This window comes from Megascapheus bottae, chromosome 16 (genome assembly GCF_031878675.1).
Source record: "Megascapheus bottae isolate mThoBot1 chromosome 16, mThoBot2.hap1, whole genome shotgun sequence".
NCBI lineage: Eukaryota > Metazoa > Chordata > Mammalia > Rodentia > Geomyidae > Megascapheus > Megascapheus bottae.
The window spans coordinates 54302953-54318494 of record NC_143524.1 but is presented as its reverse complement, the minus strand read 5'-3'; the positions used below and the strand labels follow the sequence as shown (position 1 = coordinate 54318494).

Here is a 15542-nt window from a genome sequence, read left to right as displayed (position 1 = left end):
ATTATTGCTTTGGAAGAATAGTGTACTACCACCCAGGACTCATCAGATGGAAACATCAATCACTATTTTAAAACATTACCTTCTGCAATCATGATGCACCCGTGGATTTTCCAGGCACAAAGGTGTGTCCCTCTGAAGAGTCAGACAAGTCCTTCCCTGCACTTGGCCAGAAGGAGCACCGTTAAGCCTGAGAAACACTGGCACCAAGAACACAATGTACTTTAAAAGCCAATTTGAGCCAGGTGCCAGCGACTCATTCCTGTAATCCTAGCTACTCAGGAGGCTGAGATTTGAGGATTACGGTCTAAAGCCAGCCCAGGCAGGCAGATCCATGAGACTCTTGTTAACCACCCAAAAGACAGAAATGGAGCTGGGGTACAAGTGGTAGAGTGCCAGCCTTGAAATATAACTCTAAGCAAAGCACAAGGCTCTGTGTTCAAACCAAAGGGGGGGAAAAGCCAATGTGAATCATCTGCTACTTAAGAATCCTCTTAGTCACCTATTGTAGAGCCCAGAAATCCAGGCATTTGCCTCTTGCTATGTCCAAAGCTGGAGTGGAGGAGAGCCTCGATGACAGCATCTCACTTGATCCACAAGTTCTAACTCACTGAGGAGCACTAGAAGTTATTCCTCATGTTTTGTAAGGCTGAAGAAAAACCTTATCGTCACATGGATTATTACTTAACAAGAAACTCTGGGCAAACAAAGTCTTATTAACACCAGTGGCCCAGTCAAATGAAAAAAAAAATGAACTGGTGGGAAAAGAACTGGGTCCTTGAGAGTAAAAGATTGGCCAAGAACCCATTCTCCAGATGTTTCCTCTAGAGGCAGAAAAAGGCTACAACTATTCATTGAGTGAGGTAAGGTTAAGCCAAGGGAACTCAAGCCTAGTGAGACAAGTTAAGGTTTATAACTGACTGTTTATGATACACCAGGCACTGATACAGGCACTTTACACATTTAGTCTTCTAAGAGATTAGCATTGGACCTCATGAATGAGGAAGCTGAAACTCAGAGACACTGAGCAATGTACAAAGCCCATAAATGTATTGTGTGTACTGTTAAGATACAAGTTCACAGCCACTCACTATACTGTTTCAGGTTCATCCTCATCCTACCAAATCAAGTATCTCTTCCTTTCCTGATGGCCCACGTTATGGAATAGCAGAACTATGATAAACAGTTCTAACATACCTTTTGGTGATTCCATTTAAATATAGGACATCGGTGCCTGAAGAGTGGGTGCTCAGTGAGGGGGAAAACTAAAAAGGGAAACCTGAATCATAACCATACACTATCTTCACAGCCTCTCCATTCTTCCTTCCTTATTACCCTGGGGCTGGGACTCTGACAGGCCCTAGAAGCAAAACAGCTGCATAGCAAGCCTGGCACTGCACCCCGACTGGGGTCGGAGAGGCATTCTCTCACAGACTGCCAGTCCTAGCCTGGCTAGTGGGGGTATGTCTGTGGCCTCAGAGGAAGCACCTGTCAGCTGATCCTCACCAGCTCCCCATCATACCACTCACCTATGAGTCAGTGGCAGGAAAACTCTCCTCCCATGAGTCACCTGGGCTGCCAAGACCCAAGGATGGAAGAGGAAAACAAGTCAATGTGGGCGGCACATATGCTAGCTACATCAACTCTGGATTGTAGACACCCAGACAGCATGTACATTCTCAAAAACACACGTACAGGAACCCACCAGGGCCCACAGTCAGTCAGCCTCTACCCATCCCCACACTGATGCCAGAATATGCCTCTCAGGGGGGCCCTAAGACCACTGTGCTATCCACCCTTTCTGAGGTAGTCCACGCTAGCCATTAGAATATAATATGGCATTGGCAGTCATCTCTGTTCTCTGACATTCTCTCTACGATTAGTTCTCTGAGCTCCTTGCCAGATAGGGGTTTCTCCATGTGAAAACCTTGCTCACACTTCTGCCATCATCTTTTTTTTTTTTGCCAGTCCTGGGCTTGAGCTCAGGGCCTGAGCACTGTCCTTGGACTTTCTCAAGGCTAGAGCTCTACCAATTGAGCCTCAGCACCACTTCCAGCTTTTTTCTATGTATGTGGTACCAAGGAATCGAACCCAGGTCTTCATGCATGCTAGGCAAGCACTTTAACACTAGGCCAAACTCCTGGTCCCTTCTGCCATCATCTTTGAATGACTCCTTTACCCCTCGTGCTTCTCCAGTCTGATTTGCCTGCCTGCCCAGAAGCTCCCAAATGGACCTCTGACCATTCTTGTGTGCCTCAGTTTTACATTACTGTAGCAGATACATAAGAAAGACCAAAAAGGAAAGATGTGTTTGGACCTAAAGTTAGAGAATTAGTCCATGATTGACTGGCTCCATGGTTTTGGGGTTTTTTTGAGCCTCAGGTTAAGTAGAGCATGAACACCACAGTGGCCAGAAAGTAGGAGTGAGGAGAGAGAGGGAGAGGCAAACAAGAAGGTGCCAGGAACCAGATAAAATCTCAAGGCACACACCCTGTTACCTACTTCTTCAAACCAAATCCTACCTTTTCATTTTCATCTCCTACCCATCAACTGATTAATCCATGGATGAACTCAGAGCACTAATGATCCAGTCGCCTCTCCATTGCTGGATCCACCAACTCCTTCATATCAAAACCATAGCAGCTCTCTTCCCTCAGTATCCTGGATGCTTATATCGCATTTTCTGCCTCGTCCAGAGGTAGTAACCATAGCTTCCTCATTCTTTTTTTAAATATTTTTTATTGTAGTTAATAAAAGGGTTACATATTTGCCAGATAGAAGGTGCATTAATTCACATACATTGATACCCTTTCACATGTCTTGGTATCCATTACCCTCCCCCACCCCCCACCCGTCTTGGTTTTCCCCCCTTCCCTATCAAATTTCAAATAACCAAATACAAATAAATTCAATATATCAGACAACAAAGTGAGATACTGTAACAATATGAGATACCCAAGGGATAACAAAGGAGATGAGAGACAACATAGTACATTAAGGACAACAATCATTCATTATATGGCTTTTGTTTCAATATCCTGGAGGTCCTTTCAATTAGCTTCATACTATATGGCCTTATGTATCAAGATTTTGCTCTATTACAGATCTCTTCTAGTAGAGCCCAAGGTTTCTACTGATTATGACAAATGAGGGAAACCATTGAGCCTAAGTTCCTTTGAGTCTGGCTTACTTCACTCCTCATTCTTTTATTCTCCAGCTCCCAGCACATAGTAGGTACTTAGTGAATGTTACAGTGAATGAATGACATGTGCCCCTCTGTGTGACATTCTCCTCATTGCATCCAGCCATTTGTATGCTCATGTTTCCAGCTGATACCTGCCCCATTAGCCTCTGTCTTGTCTTGGTTGTCATGTCATACACGTTCCCACATATAAATACACCCACACACATGTACCTATCCTCAGGCATAAATACACATAAATACCTACATGCATACACATAGAGCTTTTTGTTGTCATTGTTGATTGAGGGGCTTGAACTCTGAATCTGGGTGCTGTCCCTGAGCTCTTCAGCTCAAGGCTACCACCCTTCCCCCTTGAGCCACAGTGCCACTTTCTGTTTTCTGATCATAAATTGGAGATAAGAGTCTCACAGACTTTGCCTTTGAACCATGATCCTCAGATCTAAGCCTCCTCAGTAGCTAGGATTATAGATGTGAGCCACCGGCGCCCAGCAGATATGGGGCTTTTAAAACTAAATTCATTGGTTTAAATTCATTAGCTTTTATGTCGGACCTATCAGTTTTCAGACAAAGCCAAATGAAAGAGGTTTCTCTTACAGAAAGGGAAAGGGAGATTTCCCATCCTTTTCTCACACATGGAAACAAAAGTCATTGACCTGGAACTCATGAGAACTTCTGACAACACAGGAATGACAGGATCTCCATTGTTTTATTCTGGCCTTTGCTGCACACAGCCATATAATTCACCATGTATAACAGATCCCACTGGAGAGTGGACATAGAGATGCAATACCTAAATCTCCTTAAAGGAAAAACTTATTGCTTCGGGTATGGCAAAGTTGCCAGCAGAGCCAAGACAGCCTCAAGTAATAGAGAACCACTTTGCCCACAGTCTTTCCTGCCAGAGGCTATGCTCACCAACTGATGAAGGGATATAGTGGCCCAACCATTTTAGTCCAGTGCATGACTGCACATTGCTGATGAAGAAGCTAAAGTAACCAGGGGCAAAAGTTCGAGGTCACATAGGAAGCTGATCACAGTCAGGGCTAGAATCCAGCTGGGTTTTTGTTGTTGTTGTTGTTGTTGTTGTTGTTGTTGTTGTTGTTGTTTTGCCAGTTCTGGGTGGGCTTGAGCTCAGGGCCTGAGCACTGTCCTTGGACTTTCTCAAGGCTAGAGCTCTATCACTTGAGCCTCAGCACCATTTCCGGCTTTTTTCTGTGTATGTGGTACCGAGGAATGGAACCCAGGTCTTCGTGCACGCTAGGCAAGCACTCTACCACTAGGCCAAACTCCCGGCCCTAGAATCCAGTTGTTTTAACTCTTTCTCCATGCTCAGGTGCTGATGGTTCCCACAGATGGCGGTGGACTTGATCCTCTTCCTAAGAATTAAATTCCAGACACCACATAACTGTGGAGGCCACTGCCCCCCCCCTCCCAGAATGCTACCACTGTGGTCCTTTCATTTTCACTATTCCCATCTCCCCCTGTAACGCCTACAGTTTACAGTCAAGACAGAGGTAGGTCCCAACTGGGGTTGGGACCAGATGCTAGCCAGCTGTGATGTGTGTTCCCACCACTGGGGGGCACACAACAACAGGTTTGATGAGGAAGGAGTCAAGGTTAAGAAGCCGAGATAACAAGACTCGGCCCATCCTGGAGCTGTCCCCATTCCCTCTAAATATAAAGCAGGGAGTAAGGAAGCCTAAAACCACGTAGTGGTGAAGAACCTGGAAAGAAATGCCTCCACATGCACAGGATTGAAGGTGCTGAGAGTGGAGGAGAGAGGAAGGAAGGAATCATTGGCCCACAGGGTTGTGTCTCCAAAGCACTTGGGGAAAGAACTTTTGATTGTGTTTTCTAACCCCACCATAGAAGAGACTCACAGGAAGCCTCAGCCAGCCAAAGCCAGGGTGGGCCTTGGCAAGTCAGGCTCTCCTGCACTGATTCACTGCTGGCAGCTTCCTCAGGAATTTTGGAAAAGGCAGAGACTCAGGTGGCTTTTGTTGTTTCAGCTGGGACCAGAAAAGCATGCCGGCTCTGAGGTGAAGAAAGAAGAGAGGCCTGGAAGGGGAAAAATCAATGGGAATAGTCACGCTCAGGACAAGCCAGCTTTGACCTCAGAAATCAGAGCTGCATTCAAGGAACCAGATCCTGAATGTTGTTAGGCTAGTGACCCTGGGTTTGTGGGCTTCCGTGTGTAAACTGACCACACCGTGTGGCTGGGGACAGGAAAGCCCAACTGGCTCATCAGCTCCACAGTATCCTCTGGCCCTCCAGCCTTCCCCAGGCCTTCATTCCACAAGTTCTTCCACATCCCAAGGTCATGTGACCTGTCAGATCCCTGAAAGTACCACCTGACAGTTGTAAGCTTTCATTTGTGAGCCGAAGTCCTTAACAGTCAGACATTTAGACTGAGACCAGTCTAAATCAGAATCCTCACTTTTTCTGCTTTGTGCGTTTAATTAAAATAGCTCCAAACATTCTTTTCCTGATCTGCAAAATGGAAATAACTATTAGCAGCTATGAGTTTCCAAAAACCACCAGAATTGCCAAGAGGCTGTGTGTGGGGGGGGGGTGCACACATGCGCATGCACCATTATGTGTTCTGGGGTTTGAAGTCAGAGCCTCAGGACCGTTATTCCTGAACTTTTGTGCTCAAGGATAACATTGCACCACTTGAGCCATAACTCTACCTCTAGCTTTTTTGGTACCTAATAGGAGATAAAAGTTTCACAGACTTCCCTGCAAAGACCGATTTGAACCATAATCCTCAGATCTCAGCCTCATGAATAGGCTCCAGCATCTGGCTCGAGATGCTTTTCTAAGGCTAGCAATCCATTCTGGGTGGTTGGTGCCTGTGCCAGCTCATTGTTAAGCATTTCCAACATTAACACAGTTACGTCACTTGCAAAAGGTTGTAGGGCTGAGCATGAACTCAATCAGGTTACCCATTATTTAGGTAACGGTAATGGTAATACTCAGTTCATAATACCAATTACTAGTATCTCTGATGCACAATAGGCTGTCAACACATAGGTATGGGAGGAGGGAGCAAAGTTTGTGATGGATCTGAGATAGACAGTTTCTGATGGAGGTGAGCAAAATGTGTATAAGCCCGGGACTGAGGAAGCCTGGGGAGAAGGGAGGCAGCCCATGAATTCCTTTTTTCTGCTTTCCCACAGACACCCCCACTCTCCCACTACTATGAGGATTGTCCGGCAACTCTTTTGAATGGACTGGTCCCTCTTCCTGGAACTCAAGTCCCTTTCTTAGATAATTTTGGGTTGTCCCTCAGGATACTGCATCCGGGACCAAGCACGGGTGTCTATGTGACCCCATGCTCCTGCTCTGCTCCAAGCTTTTCACTGAATAGTGTTCTTACAGTTTGCAGAATGCTCCTAAGCCAAAAGATGCAAAACATCACCAAGAGGTGATGATCTGAGTGGAGGGAAAGGATAGGAGAGATCTAGTTGATTGCAGAAGAAGATGGGCATGTCGGCTGGTGTGTCCTGTTTGTAAGACCACGGCATTACATTCAGCTCATTCACCACGCACACTGAACCCAGTTCTGGATCTGCTTTAGCTTTCCCTTGGCCCTGGGTTCTCCTAGTCTTGTCTCTCCCCAGTCTTTAAAGCTTTTTTTTTTCAACAAATCCTGTGTTCTGAGGCTGTGCTGTGCTTCTGAGCGCTCCCTGGCTCTGAGGTTTGCATAAGTCTCATGCATAGAATCTTAGTTCCTTGGGGACCTCAGATGTCAGGCTGTTAGACAGCTGACATTTCAGAGAAGCTGAGAAGATGATAATTATTCCCTCTTTTTCTGTTTCCAAATTGGAAATTACAGACCCAGGCCCCGTGGCCTCTGGAAGACACCCTCATAACTGAGAAATGGTGTTGAGAGAGTCCTAAAGGCCTGGGCTTAGTGATCAGTGATGGAAGCATGACTTTTCTGAACTTTTATGTTCCCAGCAATTTGAGAATAAGAACAATTCTGTTTTATTCTTCTTTACATATGCAAGGCCCAGTGAAGGCCCAGAATAGGATCTGGGTATGAGTTAACAGGGCAGTAGCTGGCTGCTGGAGGAAGAGAATTCTTACAGATCACACAAGCTGGTCTAGTTTGAGAGAAGAGACCAGGCCTTCGCAGTCCTTAGCCAGACCTTGACCAGCCCAGTCCCCCAAAGCTTCCGGCTGACAGCAGCTCTGACCTCTCCAGATTGGGCAATGGACTGCTTTCTTTTCTTCCAGGAACCCCTTGTTCAGCATGGGAACTCTACTATGTTTTCAGCTTTGTCCCTTATGGAATGTTCCCTATGAAAAAGAAAATTTGTTTTTCTTTCATCAAGATTGGGAAGAACCAGCCATACTGCACATTGGTCATGACATTTATGGGTACACCCATGTTCCAACACATCCCTGGACCCCTGGGAATTATTGAGATGGTCACCTCAAACAAAGCTAAGCAACTTACCTTGCTTTTCATTTTTAAATTCTGGGCACATAGCCCATGAGCCCCCACCATGATGGTGATGATAGCTTTATTTCCCAAACTTAGAGTAGATAGGTAGAGTAGATAGGGCACAGAGCCACCATTACAGTAAGAGCAATCAATGGTGGCTGCTCTTGTGTTGTTTGGTTGAAATGTGTGGCTCCTTCCCCTCCAATTTCCCAGTGTTTTGTGTTCCCCATCCCTCCCCCTTCCAGTTGAGCTGCCCCAGTTCTCTTCTCTCCCCTTTTCTTTACATCTCTCCCTCCCACTCCAGAGAAACAATCATGGCTCTGGTGTCCTCCAACTCCAGTCAGGAAGGGCTGTGAGAACCACAAGCCCTCGATGGGCAGAGGTTATACCCCAGATGTCTCCGCTTGACTTTCCACTGGGTGACTAACCAACCAGGCCAGGCCAAGCTCTCCTCCAGCGCCGTATCCTCATTTGTCATGATCTCGAAGCCTCTTCCAGCACTGAAATTCTACAGAAAAGCCCAAGTTATTTGCATCACCCCCATCAGGTTCTAACTCCCAAAGACACTTGATGCCCCAAAAGGATAAATAATTTAAGGAATGCTGTCTTTGGAGATGTCCCTGACAGAATATCTTTAGTGCCATCTAGTGGTGAATGCTTTGGAAAGTGCCTCCTTTGGGGAATGCAAAATCTGTCATGAAATAGGATCTTTAAGGATTGGGAAAATAACTCGAGTAGTAAAGCGCTAGCCTTGAGCAAAAAGAAGCTCAAGGATGGTACCCAGGCCCTGAGTTCAAGCCCCGGGACTGGGATGGGGTGGTGTGGTGAGGGGAAGGATCTTATTGAACAGAAATCTGTGTCCAAATGATAAGGAACTGATACCTCACTGGCATTATACCAGTCATAAAAATCACACAGAGAGTGTTTGAGATATAGGCTCTGATTCAACAGAACTAAAATGAAAGCAAGTTTTAATGGAGATAAAATGGTTCTGCAGAGATTGAAGTAGAGAAAAGCCTCTAGAGCCAGTGAGAAATAATGCACAAAGACTTGGGATGTGGAGAGAAGTCAATACAGTGCAATCTCCCTTGCCATCTCTTTAAGTGAACTCAGGGCTTCTTCTCAGCCATTCCTCCACTTCAGGCTTTTTGTTGGGTAATTAGAAACAATTCAGATTTTTCTGACAGAGCTAAATCTAAACCATGATTTTCAAATCTCAGCCTCCAGAATAGCTAGGATTACAAGTGTGAGCCACCAACTCCAGGCTCTTTAAGCAGTTTCTTAGATGTCAGTTCAGAGTTCGAGTGTAGCACAGTGCTATTGCTAGCAATGGTGTGATGTAGGGGTGTTGTTGTTGTTGTTTTGGTTGGTTTGGTTTATTGTTGGTATTATTTGTGATAGTCCTGGGGCTTGAATTCGGGGCCTGGGTGCTTACCCTGAACATTTTTACTCAAGGCTAGTGCTCTACCACTTGAGTCACAGTTCCATTTCTGGTTTATGTTTTCTTTGTAATGGTTAATTGGAGATAAGAGTCTCCTCAGATCTCAGCCTCCTGAGTAGCTGAGATTACAGACATGGGATGTTTGTGCCTAGATATGTTGTAGTGTTGTTCAGCTGTGATTTTTTTGCCAGTCCTAGGGCTTGAACTCAGGGCCTGAGTGCTGTTCCTACACTTTGTCAGGGCGAGAGCTCTATCACCTGAGCCACAGCACCACTTCCGGTTTTCTTCTATGTATGTGGTACTGAGGCATCAAACCTGGCTCTTCATACATGCTAGGCAAGCACTCTACCACTAGGCCAAACTCCCACCCCAGCTGTGATTTTTTTTTTAATTTAGATAATGGGAAAACAAGAAACTAACGATGGCTCGTGGAAGCAGAAGTCATTTGGCTGAGTCTTAAGGAATAAATTAGTCTTGTAAAGAAAAAGAAAAACACAGTCAAAAATGGGTGGCATTTTCAAGGAAATAGGAATAATACTATTGAAACGTGGAAGGATCTAAAGACAATTGAAAATTCACTCACCTACCTGTCCAGCAATGTTGAGCATCTTGTAATTCCTTCTGTCTACTGTGTATGGGTCTATTCTTCAGAGCCAGCTCGAGGGAGCAAAGTTCATAAATCCTACTACCTGATTCCTTACATTCAAATCCTGTTTATATTGCATGATCTGCTCTGTACCTCATTTCTTTACTCTGAAGAATGGGGATAATTGTGAGGACTAATAAATGCATTTGTATTAAAACATGGAAGGCTTTTAGAAAAACATCTGATGTTAGCCTTCTCCGTTTTGTTACAAAATCTTCATTGTGATTTTTGTTTCTTAAATTAGTTTTCCTATCTTGAAGTGGTTGTACAGAGCCAGTTTGTGAGTGCAATGTGCCTTGGTCAATGCCACCACTCTCCTCCTCCTCCTCCCCATCTCGTCTTCAGTGACTGCAGTATATCCAGTGTCTACACATCTATATTACTCACCCTTAAGTCCTGTGTTAAACTTGTTATGACAGCACTGTGGTGAATGTCACAAACAATCAAAGGAGGAATATACATGCTGCCATATTCCTTGTCCCATTAACCAGTTCTGATGCTAGCATTGCCATTTATACATTTCTTCCTCAGTCTCTTACTCCACATTTTTTTGTCATCAGAGTCCCAACTAGCCAGGGTTTTTACCCAATAGAGTGACCCAAGCTTTCATTTTTGAGGGCCCTGAATCTTTAGTTGGCCTGTCTCTCTGTGTTCTCCATTTTAAATACATCTAATTATCTGGCTTCAGGTTTGACTTCTTTACGAGTAAGGAAAAGTTGTTTCTTCCCACACAGGCCATAGATGTTGGGATTTCTGCCAAAGGTCTTCTCATGGGGGTTGAAGGAAAATGGCTAATCAAGGTCCACTCTGCTGCAGGCACAGCGTCTGTTACTGTGGCAGGAATCCTGGCTGCTCTTCGAATCATCAAGAGAAAGCTGTCAGATCAAGTGTTTGTTTTCCTAGGTGCCGGTGAGGTAAGTGCCATCCAGGAGTCTCTACTGGTGTTCTCAGAGAAGGATAAGGATAGGGTCATGTTCTAGGCTTCTGCTTCGGGGAAGTAACCCTGATGGTCTCAATCGCCTGAGCCTCAATATTTGTTTCTCAATGTAAGGACATAAGCGGGTGTCCTGGGAGTTGTGGGGTGAGCCGAGAGAAGAGAAGCATCCAATAGGTGTTGAACACCTTTTTGTCCTGTGACTGAGCACTCTCTTTGTGGTACCTCCCAGGCCGCCATGGGCATTGCCCATCTCCTGGTCATGGCACTCCAGAAAGAAGATGTGCCCAAGCCAGAGGCCATCAAAAGGATCTGGATGATGGATGCTGATGGGTTGATTGTCAAGGTATTACTGTCTTTCTTGGCACCTGCAGGTATCCTGATATTTGGAATTCCCAGGAACTGCACCAGAAAAAGTTCTCTCAGAGCAAAGACCTATACTCCAAAGTTCTTATCCAAACCTTCTGTGTGTGTGTGTGTGTGTGTGTGTGTGTGTGTGTGTGTGAGTGTGTCCCCTCCAGCTTTCTTTCCCACCACCACCTTGCATTAACTTTCAGTCATATTACAGTTCTTCAAAGTAAATTCTCCCCCTCTCCCTCCCTCCCTCCCTCTCTTACATCTTTTCATAGGTTGTTCTTCTGCCTGACATGCTTTGCTCCTTTTTCTATATACCACTTCTCAATCCTCAACCCCTTCCCAATTTCCTTCCTATCTTCCTACTGAGATCACATGTCACTCACATCGTATATAGTATAGGTCTCAAATCATTTTCCATATTTGTGCTCACAAATGCCTCTTCCTCTAAACTTGCACTGATTCTCTAAAGCAGTTTCCCTTTTACTAGACTTCACTTGGAGGTGTCTTCACCCATCCTATGTCCTTTCAGAGTGCAATCTAGTCACATAAATAGGCTGATAGAGTCTGCCACTCTTCTTGCTTGCTCATCTTTCAAAATCATTTTGCTCAAACAAGTTGATCTCAAAACTAACATTTGCCCTTCGGTTCTCTTAGCCTTATGGGCTTGCTGTGCATGGTAAGAGACTGAAAGGTCCAGCTTCTGATGAAAAACATGTTAGAAACACAGCTAGATAACCCTTTTTCTTAGGGCTTCACTTAAGAGTTCCTGTGTTCAAGTCTAGGGACCCATTAACATTCAATGGCAGTGGGAGGTTTAAAAAAATATATGGCAGGAAATAGAGCCATGGCTCAAGCGGTAGAGCAGTAGCCTTGAGCATCGTCTAGGTCCTGAGTTCAAGCTGTAGGACCAGCAATTAAGTAAATAATAAGACTGGGTAGGAGTACCCAATAATCCTAGTTACACAGGAGGCTAAGCTCAACGTTCAAGTTCAAAGCCATCTGGACAGCCAAATCTGAGAGGGTATTATCTCCAAGTAACTGGAAAAAATCTAGAAGTGGACATGTAGTGCAAGTGGGCTGAGTAGTCACCTTGAGTGAAAAAGCTAAGCAAGAATTCAAGGCCCTGATTTTAAGCCCCAGTGCTAACACCACATAAAGAAAAATAGCAGATAAGAATAAGAAGCCCACAGGGTCAGCCATCAAAGAATAGTAGAAACTCTCAGAAGAAACTGACCTTTTTATGCAGAGCTAAGTTACTCTGGAGGGAAGTTAGGCTTGGAGGTGTCTTTGCCCACCACATATTCTTTCAGAGCACAATCAAGTCCCACATATATGCCAGTAGAGCTTGACACTCTTTCTGCTTGCTCATTTTTCAACATCATTTTGCCCACTCAAGTTGACCTCAAAGTTTAATGTCTTTTCTTGGGTTCTCATGAGGTCAACCGACTCTAAGTAGTTAGTAGGCACCCCCAATCCTGTGAGCGTATTACCTGGGAACTATTACTGAAAGAAGGAGTAGTAGTGCTTAAAGAAGAACATAAAGAAACCAGGTGTTGATTGGATGCAGCTGGCTATTCCAAGTCTCTCCTAGAGTTTTGTCTAGTTCACAGGAAGGCTGAACACTCTTGTAAGATACATCCCATGAGCTCCCTGATCCTGCAATTCACAAGTCTTTATTTCTCAGCTGGGCCCAGGTGCTGCATAAGTTGCTAACAAGGGATGAGGTGATACTAAGACATTTCTTGAGAGCCTTTCTTTCTGACCCCACTGTACAAAAGAAAAGAAAAAAAAGGAAAAGATTGCTAGCTACTCCAGTGACTGAGATAAAAGGATCTCAGTTCAATGCCAGCCTAGGCTTGAATCTTCAATTAAATACCAAATCCCGGAAGTGGGGCACTAGCCTTGAGCACAAAAAGCTTAGGGACAGTGCCTAGGTCCTGAGTTTAAGCCAAAGGACTGGAACAAAAAAATAAAAAGGATTTAAGACTCTCCATCTGTAGTTAGGGTATAAAGAAACACCCTCATAGGCATACACACACACACACACACACACACACACACACACACACACACACATTTAGACTACACTGGGTGAAAGGATCATGAGTGTGAACCTGAATGCTTCTGGGAGCTCTGCTCCGAACCTGAAGTTAATTTGCCTGTGCAAATTGCCTGCCATTTCCCAGATGCATCAGCACCCCAGCCCAGCAAGCCCTTCTCACCACAACTGCTCATCAACTTTCTTTCCCAACAGGGGAGGAAAAACATGGACCAAGAGAAAGAGGTATATGCCAAAGATCAAGAAGAAATGACCTCTCTGGAGGAGGTGGTGAGGCTGGTGAAGCCCACAGTTATTATCGGTAGGAGAGGAAGCAACCCATTGCCCAACTTCTCTTGATTTGCAAATGGAGACCGTGAGGCTCAGCCAAGAGACAAACAACTTGAAACCCTGTCCACATCCCACTCTTGGCTCTAAACTTTTATGAAGTCCATTCTATGCTTATGTTTATATGTGTAGATATGTGTATAATATTTACATCTACACATAAAGATATCTAATATATACACACATATGCATGATTTCTATATTTCATACAGGAGTGAGCTAGAGTTGGGACTTGGTGATGTACATTGATAGAGGGCAGTGGAAAAGTGCGGGGCTGGTTGCTAATCGGGCAGTGATAAACATTCCCCTTCCCTGGGTCTGCCGTGTACAGGAAAGGCATAGGTAGTATCGCAGGTTGATATCGTGGTATCTCCACTTGTGGGAGGGGAGCAGCAGGAACACTTTCAAAGTGCCTCTATCGGGAGCCTATCTGTCTGAGGGCACAGATCCCTCCACAGGACGGCTCGGGCAACTCAAGCAGAAACTTGAGTCTTGGGAAAGACTCTAGCCATGACTCCTCATTCTTTCATGGTATACTTATGTCCCTCACTATGACCAAGGAGAGGACCTCAGTTACACAGTAGGCATCCCTACTCCCCCCCCCCCCCGCCCCGCTTTTTTTTTTACCTTGTAGGTGTTGCTGCTGCCACAGGAGCCTTCACAGACCAGATTCTGAAGGACATGGCCTCCTTCAATGAGCGCCCTATCATTTTTGCCCTGAGCAACCCCACCAGCAAGGCTGAGTGCACAGCTGAAAGGTGCTACCGGCTCACTGAGGTCAGTGTTAGTCCCTCCCTCCCCCAGCTAAGAGAGCCATATAACAATCATGGTGAGGAACGTTCTGAAGGGGGATAATTACTCCATCATGGTATGGAAAGGTTTGGAAAGATAAAGCAAGTTTTCCATGGTCACGGAGCTAATAGACAACTGATCGTCAAGATCAGATCTTAGTTCAAAGTCTAGGCTCCTGCCACTGCTCATGGTTTCTCCTAAAGAATAGAACTTTGGGGCTGGGAGTTTGGCCTAGTGGTAGAGTGCTTGCCTCGCATGCATGAAGACCCGGGTTCGATTCCTCGTACCACATACATAGAAAAAAAAGCCGGAAGTGGTGCTGAGGCTCAAGTGGTAGAGCTCTAGCCTTGAGAAAGTCCAAGGACAGTGCTCAGGCCCTGAGCTCAAGCCCAGGACTGGCAAAAAAAAAAAAAAGGGATAGAACTTTGGTCAGAACCTCAAGACTTTTAGAAGTATCTTTCATGTCCTGAATTGGCCTTCTCAGAAGGTGACAGGTCAAAAACAAAAAATGGTTCCACAGATGCCATCGCCTTTCAGTGGTTTCTAGGTTATTGGGTAACTCCAAAGGAATTGGGGACTGAGCTTTCTGGTCAAATGAATAAATGTGTTCTGTGCAGTTTTTACATTCTCAGAACTCCTCTGGGCATTCCAGAGAGAGTGAAGGAAGGCCTTGTATTTGGGAGGTAAGAATGGGCTGCCTTGACTGCCCCCAAACTAATCTTTGAGCTCCACCTTTGCTTTTCTTGTTGCTTCCAGGGTCGAGGGATCTTTGCAAGTGGAAGTCCTTTCGATCCTGTGACTCTGGAAAATGGTCAGACGTTCACTCCTGGGCAAGGAAACAATGCCTATGTGTTCCCCGGGGTGGCACTGGGTGTCATCGCTGGCAAGATCCGGCACATCCCTGATGAGATCTTCCTCCTCACAGCCGAGGTACCACTATCATCACGCCCCCAAGCTTTTCTAATAGAGCCCAGGGGCCACTCCAGGTCCTTAGGACCAGTAACCCCTAAAGATCCCTTCCCTTTGCTCTCTTTTACTAATGGGCCCACAACTTTGTTAATGGATCTCTAAAGCACTTGAACCTCCAGATGACCTTGAGACCTGGCCTTGGCTCCAACCACACACCGGATTGTTGAGGATTTGGGGGTATGGTCAGTAGATGGAGTGTTGGAAGGAGAAAGTGCGTGGGGAGATGCACTAGTAATGAACCCACTGATTCCCAGCTCCTAGCAGTGCTGGCTAGAAGCATAGCAAGGAAGATGCCACCAGCCACCTGTGGACCTATGGACCATGCTGGGTAATGTGTTCTTCATGTGACCTTGAACACATCA

At 45.4% G+C, this 15542-nt stretch overlaps 1 protein-coding gene across 2 annotated transcripts in view; it reads left to right on the top strand.

The window, feature by feature from the left end:
* The window catches only part of Me3 (malic enzyme 3), a 164214-nt gene that overhangs the window by 144097 nt on the left and 4575 nt on the right, over positions 1-15542 (top strand). For both annotated transcript variants that reach the window (XM_090348584.1, XM_090348585.1), the window contains exons 9-13: positions 10559-10656; positions 10909-11022; positions 13288-13393; positions 14054-14196; positions 14968-15141. In XM_090348584.1, the coding sequence (XP_090204710.1) occupies positions 10559-10656; positions 10909-11022; positions 13288-13393; positions 14054-14196; positions 14968-15141 (635 nt within the window). The remainder of the gene's footprint in view (positions 1-10558; positions 10657-10908; positions 11023-13287; positions 13394-14053; positions 14197-14967; positions 15142-15542) is intronic.